General features: G+C 51.3%; 1 protein-coding gene across 5 annotated transcripts in view; it reads left to right on the top strand.

The window, feature by feature from the left end:
* Positions 1 to 9972, top strand: part of MTMR14 (myotubularin related protein 14) — a 46585-nt gene extending 36613 nt beyond the window's left edge. For 2 of the 5 annotated variants that reach the window (XM_004443407.3, XM_004443406.2), the window contains one exon: positions 9375 to 9972. In XM_004443407.3, coding sequence (XP_004443464.1) covers positions 9375 to 9558 — 184 coding nt within the window. In that variant the 3' untranslated portion in view covers positions 9559 to 9972. Of the gene's footprint in view, positions 1 to 6038; positions 6195 to 9374 lie in introns of all 5 variants that reach the window. The other 3 variants (XM_004443405.2, XM_087431424.1, XM_014797615.2) reach the window with 3 other exon arrangements.
* Positions 9973 to 10106: the final 134 nt, after the last annotated feature.

Below are 10106 nucleotides of genomic sequence, written 5' to 3' on the forward strand. Positions count from 1 at the left end.
TGGAGCTCTTGCTCATTGTCCCTTCCTCCTTTTCTGCCTTTGCAGCAGTGCTGGACAACTGGGAGGGAAACAGAAGATTCTTCTTGTCCTCTGGGTCCTACCTGATCTTAACTGCCCAGCTGCTGGGGGCCTCCCTGCTGAGCCCTCCATCACCTCTGCCCACACCCCAGTTTTTTATCATTCCGTTCTTCCTGCCGAAAGATCCTACTTTCCAATCTTGTGATAGTTTCCCTCAGTCTCACTGGTGGTTCTCTACCTGCATTGGGTGGCTTGGACTCTTAACGCTGGTCCAGGATGGCCACCAATGCCCCTCCCTCCGGAGGCTAGGGAGGGTTGGGGGTGTCCTGGCCTCGCAGCCCTGTGTGCCATGCGCTGGTTACGGCTGGGATAGGTGGACCAAAGTGGGGCACAAGGCCTTGGAGAGGCGTGGGGTGGGCCACTGTGAGGTGTTTGATGGCTCTGCGGTCCATTCTGGGAATGCCTGCTCGCAGCCAGGCTGGGCTGGCCAGACAACAAGGTTCTGGATTGGATGCCTGTTTGCCAGAGGTTTTGAAAGACTATTCAGATTCAGAGCATTCTAATTATATATTTCCATTAATATTAAAATTAATTTAGTCTCTTTTATCTTAAAGTGCCTGAGGGATCCTGTCATTAGCTTCCCTGCCTCTCTTAGGTAACAATAGCCAGTCAGCTTTTAATGCAGTAGAGAGAACTGTATGGAAAGAAACCCTTTAGTAAAGCTATCTGTGACAGCCAAAATTCCCCTCATAATGTGAATTCTCTGGGTTTCATATGCTCCAAATTCACAAATTCCACAAGCAGCTCTCTTAAAGCAGGACTTCCCTGTGAAAGAAATCAGTGAAGTTTTGTTCAAAGTTAAGAATTAGGTGTCTATTGGGAAGAAAGTTCTGTAGGGTGCTGATTCATATCCAGCCCCAACCCCATGCCTCTCACTGGGAAGACCGGGGGCCTTTTTGCATCATTACTGCCACTGCAGCAGCTTCTGATTGAGCTGCATTTCTGGACATTGTTAAATCTCTCATCAGCTACAGGGCTGGGGGCTAGGAAGACCAGTGCTCCGAGCTCACGTGCTTCGGAGCCCTGGGTAGTAAGCTGCCCACCTCCATGTGCTCCTAGTCTCTGCTCGAGAGTCAGACAGCTTTAGGGGTAGGGGGTGCTAGCACAGCACTGTCCATGCCTGAGCAGGGATGGTGCCAACAGTGAGCCCAGCTTGAAGCCAAGCTGCCTGAAGAGCAGATGAACTTGGCTGAGGGACACGCAGCATCCTGCTTGAATAGCTAAGTAGCAACATGGGAACCAATCTCTGCTGCCCAGTTAACTGTTCTTCTGCCACCTATTAACTGCTTATTATAAGCAGTGAGCTCTGTCCCAGGGCGTGTTTAATGAAGCTAAGAAACTAGATGGCTTCTGCAGCACATAGGGTTCCTACCCCATGTTTGGTGTGTTCTTGCATGGGGCCCCTGCTCCAGACCAGGGATGAGTGGTGAGAAGCCTAAAGGCACTGCCAGCTTGAGACCCAGAAGGGAAAACTTGGAGCCTCAAAAGACTTCTCCTTGTGCTGCTGCAGGAATGCATAGGTCCCTGGTTGAGTCACGCACGCACGCACGCACGCGTGCACACACACGTTTTAAGGCCAGGCTGGGGGGAAGTGATTGTTTTTTCCAAATGTGGTAAATCCTGTCTTAGCCATCTCTAAAGTCAGTTGCTCTGTGAGTTAAGACCCTTGTTGAACTGAAGGATTCTTCCCTAAGGCCCCATTCCTGGAGGTGTTCACTTGGGCAGAGGCTGTGGGACCATCATCTGGAGACTTGGGGGTTGGCAGGGGGTAAGTGTAGGTTAGGTGACATTCAGGCCCCCCTCAAAGTCTAGGATTCTAGGTCTTGGCTCAAACATTCATTTCCTACATGACTTCAGGCATGTCACTTGATGGCTTTGGGTTTTTGTTTTCTCATCTGTATAATCAGAGGCTTAGATGGGCAACTCTTAGGTCCTTCCTAGCTGTGTACCTTCAAACCTTCTGTGTCAGCCATCGGTTCAGGTGCTTTCAGCTGCAAGTAACAGAAAACCCATCTCAAATGGGTTTTTTTTGTGTGTGTGTGTGAGGAAGATCAGCCCTGAGCTAACATCCATGCTAATCCTCCTTTTTTTCCCCAAAGCCCCAGTAGATAGTTGCATGTCATAGTTGCACATCCTTCTAGTTGCTGTATGTGGGATGCGGCCTCAGCATGGCTGGAGAAGCGGTGCGTCGGTGCGTGCCCGGGATCCGAACCTGGGCCGCCAGTAGCGGAGCGCACGCACTTAACTGCTAAGCCATGGGGCTGGCCCCTCAAATGGGGTTAAACAATAAAGGAAAACTATTGGTTCATGTGGAGAAGTCCAGTGGAAAATATGGCCTTCAGGCACAAGCTGATCAAGGCTCCGACTCCATTTCCCTGTAGTTTTCCTCTTGCCTCCTTCCACTTGCCAGCTTTGTCTTCTGGCCAGCTTCCCTAATGGTGGCCAGCCACTCCATCTGCTTCCTTTCTCACATCCAGTGATCAGAAGCTCTGTGCTTTGTTCTACTTGGAAGTTATGTGCCCATCCCTGAACCAATCCCTGAATCCTCTACCACCCCTTATCAGGAAGGAAGATCAGTGTATTATGGGGCTAGCAGGGGCTTTGGTCAGACCTGGGTTTGTCTCAGCTTTGCCATTCCTAGTTGTGTGACTTGGAAAAATCACTTCCCTTCTGAGCTCAGTTTTTTCATCCCATCTTTAAAGCGAGAGTGATGATCCTGGCCTCCATAAGTTTGGATTTAAATAGATAATGGAGGGCCGGCCCTGTGGCTTGGTGGTTAAGTGCGCGCGCTGCGATGCTGGCGGCCCGGGTTCGGATCCTGGGTGCGCATCGAGGCACCACTTCTCTGTCCATCCTGAGGCCGAGTCCCACATACAGCAACTAGAAGGGTGTGCAGCTGTGACATACAACTATCTACTGGGGCTTTGGGGGCAAAAAATAAATAAAATCTTTAAAAAAAAAAAAATAAATAAATAAATAAATAAATAGATAGATAATGGAACAAAGTACCTGGCACATAGTAAATACTCATCCTTTCCACAAATGCTCAGTAAACTGTAGCTGTGGCTAAGAACCTGTCCTTATCAGTCACATATCTGAGGGCCTATGGGCTGTGTCAGGGCACTGGGCAGCTAGGTAAAAGGCCAGGCCGGACCTGTTTCTTCTTGCCTCTGCTGTGTGGGTTGGGCCAGCTCTGCTTGTATGGGTATTCTTGTACCACCTTCCAAAAAGGACTAGCTAAAAGACACCTGCCTGGGTCAGCCCACAGCGAGTATCTGGCAGGAGGTGGGGAACAGTGGGAGTTGCACCTCTCTTGGTGCTGTGAAGAGGGGCCTAGGCTATATCCATCTAAGGGAGCACAATGTTGCCAAGAAGCCAACCTCCTGGGCAGAGATTGGAGCCCTCTGAGCCCCACAGATGTGGGCAGACGGCCTTGGAAGCATTGTCAGCTCCACAGTTCTCCAGTGTGAGGAGAGCTTGGCCCCATGTTCCCTCCAGGCCTATAGGTAGGGGATTGGAGGAGGTAAAGGTAAGACCTCTCTTTTTGCTGCTCTGTTTGTGCTTGAGTAAGGGTTGGGGGCAGAAGAGTGTGGGGTCATATTAAAGCTGGTTGAGTTACCTATGTACTGAGGCTGACTTAAAGGTTTTCCTTCCTTCTTTTACTAGGGAGGTGCAGATGCTTCTTTCTGGTGACTGTTTCCTTACATCTTTGGGTGTCCTCTCTAACCAGCTAATCCAGACTGGCACTTATGAGCCACCTCTCTGCTTAGTGCAGCCCCTTGTTCTCAAACCCAGGAGCTGAATGGTTGCTTTGCAGCCTTTTCTTGGACAAAACCCTCAAGTAGGAAGATTCATTTAGAGCCTATGGCTTCTTGCCGAGATGGCTTTATGTCGCCTGGGATCATGCACCTTGTTGCTGTCTGTGCTGCCTACTCCATCCCACAGCTGTCCCCTGGCTAGTCTAAGCATGGTTCTTGCCTGGTGGTACTATCTGCTGGGCACTGGGGAGGTACAGGAAGGAGGCTAGCCTTGGGGACCAAGAGTCCTTGCTGGGAACCTCTCTGTAACCGCATTCCATCTGCCTGTCATTTTCTCATTGGCAGTGTGAGTCTCTGATAGCCCTGGGGGAGTGGGGTTGGGGCATAAGAAACCCTGTGTTACCAGCCCCAGGAGTGCCTCATCCTACCCAGCCTCTTCTAGTCAGCATCCTTCCTTTCCCTTTCCCTCAACACTCTGGTATTCAGCACTTGTTTTCCCACAAACTGCTAAAACTAGAAAAGAAACTCTACCCTAAAGTTTGAACAATAGAAGAAATTTGTGGAGCCAGGCTGACCTCAGAGGGATTGCGCTGACTGAAGGCCCCAGCATAACCCTGTGGAAGCATAGGGCAGGCACCAGACTGTGGCATGTGGCTTGCCCTCTCCTGGGCAGCTGTCTCTTTGATTTACAGACTGCCTGAACCGTACCAAGTTTCTCCATCTAGAAACAAGGAAGCGCTGTTTTGTCAGATACTAGGGACTTCCACAGGTAGCAGACCATGTCTTATTCTCATCCCTAATGCTGCTGTCACACACATTCCAGAATTTAGCAGGAATGATGAATGTGGCAAGTCTCTATGTTGCAGGGGGTTCGTTCCAATTCCTGGCGGCCTCTATGTAGAAAGCCATCTGCTTTCCCTGGTCTCAAGGTGGTTGTCTTGTAGGACAAATCTAATCAAACCTGGCTTTAAAAATCTCTTCTTGCATTCACTAGCTGTGGGACCTTGGGCAAGTATCTTCACCTGTCTGGGCTGCCATTTCCCTGTCTCTAAGATGGGGGTGGTTAAGGACCACCAGAGATTCAGTGCCTGGCAAGAGCTGCACTCAGGTGGCAGCTGCTTGAGGATAAGGCTGACCTGGTGAGCCATGGGGGCTGTCTCCTCAAACTAGGAGCCCTTGATGCCAGCCAACTGGGTGGGCCATGGTCAGTGAATGTTTTCCTCTGTTCCCCACCCCTTAGACCACTATTCATGCTTCTGCCCTGTTTCTGGGTCTCTACGGGAGCACCTTCAGCTATTGAATTAAAGAATAAAGGATCAAGGATCCAAGATGATGCACCTCTGGGGATTGGGACCTGGGGTAGCTGATGGAAGGGCCTTGTTTGATGTCTCCCTATCTCCTCCCCCACTCCCACTGGCTGGGCTACTATGGAGAGGGTTTGGCTATGAGCTGGGGGGAGGTGGCAGCAGTAGATTCCCAATACAACTGTCCTCTCCCCACACCCCAACCTTCCATCTGAAAAAGGCCTGATGAAGCTGTCAAGTTGCCTGCCTGATTCATCCCTTCCCTCTGGGCATAGCCAATGAGTGCTGGGTTGATGCTTGTGAATACAAATTATGGCTCCTGGAAGGCACTGCAGAGGAAAAGGGGGCCTTAGGGCTCCCATCACCTCACTCTTCAGTCTAGGTCACCACCCACCACCGTCCCCAAGAGGCTTGTTCTCCTACCTTTCTGATTGGACCTCAGCAGACCCTGGGTTCTGCATTGCCCACCCTGCCGATCTGCATGCCAGGGAGTGTGAGGTGATCCTGCCTCCCTGGTTCCTGGGGCATCCAGCCTTGCTCCCCTCCTTTTGGTGCTGTTGAGATGGTGTGTCAGCTACCATCTGACTCCAGGCTTTGGTTGCTAGCTCACCTCTTGTCACTATGCTTTGCTCTTGTTCTTTTGCTCCTATAAGTCTTTGCACAAAGCATTGTCCTCACAGCTGAGTCTGCCCTATGGTCTGTACTCTTCTTTCTCAGTCACAACCTATCCAGCTGTTTTTGCACTTTGGGAGAAAATGGTTGACTTTACAGATGCTCCACCAACAGAACCTTGCGGCCATGACCCAGGGCCACCATAGCCCTGCATCCCTCCAGGGCCTCCCCTGTCAGGCATATGACTGATGTGCATCATCTCCCCTCTCTCTCCTCTCTGCCCCAGATCAGTGGACCATCCCCTGCCCGGATCCTCTCTCTCCACAGACTTTGGCAGCTGGCAGATGGTTACAGGCTGTGGCAGTATTCAGGAACGGGCTGTCCTGCACACAGACTCCTCTCTCCCTTTCAGCTTCCCGGATGAGCTCCCTAACAGTTGTCTGTAAGTGTCTTGCTTGAGAAGGCAGGATGCTCCCCTGCCCATATCAAAAGCTGGTGAGCAATCAAGAGTGCTGGTTAGGAATGAGACAGCCACCAGCCCAGGGAGCTGGCTTTGGATTCCTGCCCCTCCCCACGTCTCAGCTAAGTATACCCCACTGCTCCTGGACCTCGAGGTATGAAGCAGGCCTATGGGCTGCTCAGGAAGTGCATTGGAGAGTGTGTTCACTCTCCTCAGGCTCCAAAACCCATCCACGGCTGTCTCAGGGCACACTGGCTGGGAAACTGGCTGGGCTGTAACTATAGAAGATTCTATTTCTGTCCAACTGTTGCCTGACATGAGAATCCTTTGAAAGCAGAACAGTGAGGTAGTGAAGGTAGGTGTATGGTGGAGACCAGAGCCAGAATGGGTTAGCCAGAGGGCTGTGCTTCTCCCAAGCAGAACCAAGGGTTCCTTGCTGTCCCCTCCCCCCTTTTGTCTTCTGCTTTTGCCTCTGGTCAGGAAAGAAAATTGAGTGGGGATAATCAATCCCAAGCCTGTAAAATCCTCTCCCTTCAAGGCCCCAGTAGTGGGCTTCCAGCTCTTATAGTGCATCTGCTTGAGCAGCTGCCTCTGTGGCAGCCACCTGCCCCCTGCCTGTTCTGCTGCATAGATGTCAGGCAGGGGAGAGCCTCCGGTGCCCTGGGGAGCAGCGCCTGCTCCTCAGCTGTGGCTGCGTGAGGGCTGTCACCCTCCCCACCGTGGGTTGAATGAACTTTAGGAGCTGGGGATTCATCCCCACCACCAAAATCCAGCTCATACCCACCAATGCTGACAGTTGGAGGCAAGTTGCCCTGGGGAGTTGAGAAGGATCCCTGCCGAGGACAGGCACAGGCTGGACCTTGGGATTCCAGGATGGTGCTTACAGGCCCTGCAGCTAGGAGGTAGCCCAAGGACTTCAGAGCCCACTAGTGCCTGGCACAGCGTCCTCTGTAGCTAGAAACAAGATCTCTATCTTAGATTTTTAAAGGATTAAAAGAAACAGTTTGCACCTTTCTGTAGGGACTTCCTACTTTAGCCAAACTGGCCTAAGAGCCATCTGTGGTGGAAGCAGACATCTCTGCCCCTGCTTGATAGCACACCTCACTTACCTGGCATTAGCCACTGAAACAGGCAACTCCAGCCCCAGATCCTACAATTTATACCTTGGGCAGTTCTCCAAACTTCTAGCCAACCCTCAGCTGGGTGGTTCCCAGAGGAGGGCTAGGTTCTACATGATCTCATGGCCTCTAAGATTGCAGGGCGGCAGTGGGGTCAAGGTTGATTCTTAGTGAGGTCACACAGTATATGGGTTCAGTGCTTGGGCTTTGTTAGTGGAGAAATTTAGTCCAAATCCTAGCTGCTCTGCTCACCAGCTGTCTTGGGGTGTCAGCTTTGACTTCTGAGCCTGCTAGCTCATCTCTTGAGAGTGAGTGGCACTGTGGTAGCTCTAGTCCCTGCCTGCCCATTGCCTGCTGTATGTTGTCCTCAAGTGAATCACATATCCTCTCTGGGCTCCACTTTTGTCCGTAAATAGGTTATGATCTCTCCCCATTCTGCCTCCCAGAAATAGTAGGCAGTGAGAATGCACACATATGGACCTTTGGATGTTCCCTGTGAATACAAACAACTAATCTGAATTTCCCCTAGTTATATGCTCTAAGAAAAAGCTAAGAAGCACACATGGCCTCCAGCCTATGTGAAACTTAGAAAGTAAAGAAGATCTAGGGCCGTGTGTCTCCCCCAAATGCCAAGAGAGACTTTGGAGTTGTTGATGGTATCGCAGGAATCCAGCATCAGCTCCATTTTTTTAGTGCTGCTGTGAGAGCTGTTTGACTTTCCTTCACCCTAGAACCTGTTGCTTCTCTCGCTCTTGCTCTCGCTCTCACTCTCACACACACACACACACACCCACACACACCCACATCACTCCCAGCAATCTACTTTCCCTAGGTCTATTCTCCCCATATTGTCATTTATCCTCATACCTCCATCTGCTCCCCCAGGCCTTGGGGTGCAAGTCATTTGGGCTTGGGAACTGGGGACACTGCTGCTGCTTCTGACAAATTCCCAGGAGGGATTACCCAGGTATTGGTCTCTTGGGAAATTTTGGAGTAAGTTAGTGGTTAGGGCTAGTCTTGGTGGAGTGGTTAGGGCTAATCTTGGTGCTTAGGTGGATGGGAATGTGAAGGCTCATCTCATGTAGGTCTGTGACCCCTGGAGAAGGCCCTCCAGGGGACAGTTAGGGGAACACCATGTGAGTTTCTGACCATTCCTCTGATTCCACTTCCCTCCACCCGTACACTAAAGACCTTTTCCTCCAGAGGTTTGGTGTGGCTGGTATCTCAGGCCCCTTCTCTTAAAGACCCTTCCAGGTGTCAAACAGTCTCATATGGAGTTCACACTTTGATAAGCCTGAGTTTTTGTGCACTGTTCCCCTTTTTGACTTATAGTTCCAGGCCATGGAGAGAAGAGGGGCTTCCTATCTTCTTCCATCTATGATCAGTCTTGTAAAGGTCGGGGAAGGAAAAGCAGATAGAATCAGAACAGGAATCCTGCTGGAAAAGCCAGCACCCTTGTAGTTGTTTACCTGGGGACCACAGTGACTGACGGTGTAGGTAGAGCCTTGGGAGTTTCCAGTGAGGACCCTGACCTCTCCAGGGCACTGCCAAGAGCTTCCTCCCAGGATGCTCCAGGTCTTGGCCTCAAGAAAGCTAAAGCTTTTGGCCTGATGTCTGATCTTGGGGTCTCTCCTTACTGTGAGGCGTAAGACTTATGCCTCAGCTTGTTCATACTGAAGAATGGAAGCCAACAGCTGTTGGGGCAAATTCCCTCTTGCTCGGCTTTCCCCCTCCCCAATCATCATAGAGATGGTTGTTTTCCCAACAGAAAGTCAGTCCCGTGCCCCAATAAAAGGTGCCACTTCTAGGTAGGAACAGTAGCCTGAGAGCTGAGAGGGATGGTTTAAGAGAGAAATAGGGCCAAATATTTGGGACCTGAACCACAAGTGTGGTTGTGGCCACAGGAGTATGGCCACAGGAGAGATGCTGGCTTTGTGCTGCTGAAGGCAGAAGGTTAGGCAGTGTGGCATGAGGGTGAAGATGTTGGATCCGGCCCCAGGGTAATGCATTCATTCTCTCTCCTTCCTTCTCTCCCTCCCCATAGGCTTGCAGCCCTGAGCGAGCGAGAGACTCGGCTACAGGAGGTGCGCTCAGCCTTCTTGGCCACGTACAGCAGCACAGTGGGGCTTCGGGCAGCAGCCCCCAGTCCCTCTGGTGCCATCGGGGGCCTGCTGGAGCAGTTTGTCCGTGGTGTTGGACTCCGGGGCACCAGTAGCAGCACCTCATGAAGCAGCCAGCCCACAACAGTTTCCTGCTCCTCTCTCACCTGAGCCCTGAATGGAATCAAAGCTATGCCTGGCCTAGGAGTGCTTCAAGTTCAGGAGAAATCTCGCTCTCCCTTCTCCATCATGCATATGGCAGCCCCAAAGCCAAGTAGGGCCAAGAACAGGGTTCTCCCACCTGCAGCTTCCTGACTGGTGACCTCCACCCATCTTGTTACTGCCTCCCACACACCCTAGTCTTTGCTGGGATTCCTGTCAACTCTCAGAACTGTGTGGGGTTTCCCTGGGGCCTTGTGGAGGCCGAGACTTCATGAAAGACCCCCACCTTCCCATTCTTGTTTCCTGGGGAGGAGGGGTCACCTGCACTGAGAATGAGGCAGTTTGACACAGATCACAAAATAAAATCAAAGTCTTTTTGAACAGCTGTTCTCTTGCATCCTCATTTGGTTGCTGTCTTTGTGGAGTTATTTGGAAGGTTCTCACTGTCCTTCCTTGTGCTGGAAGAAGGGGTTTTTATGGGGGGAGAGGCAGGTGAAAGAGGAAGAGAACTGGGG

This window comes from Ceratotherium simum, chromosome 5, assembly GCF_057802395.1.
Source record: "Ceratotherium simum simum isolate JZ-2026a chromosome 5, ASM5780239v1, whole genome shotgun sequence".
Lineage (NCBI taxonomy): Eukaryota > Metazoa > Chordata > Mammalia > Perissodactyla > Rhinocerotidae > Ceratotherium > Ceratotherium simum.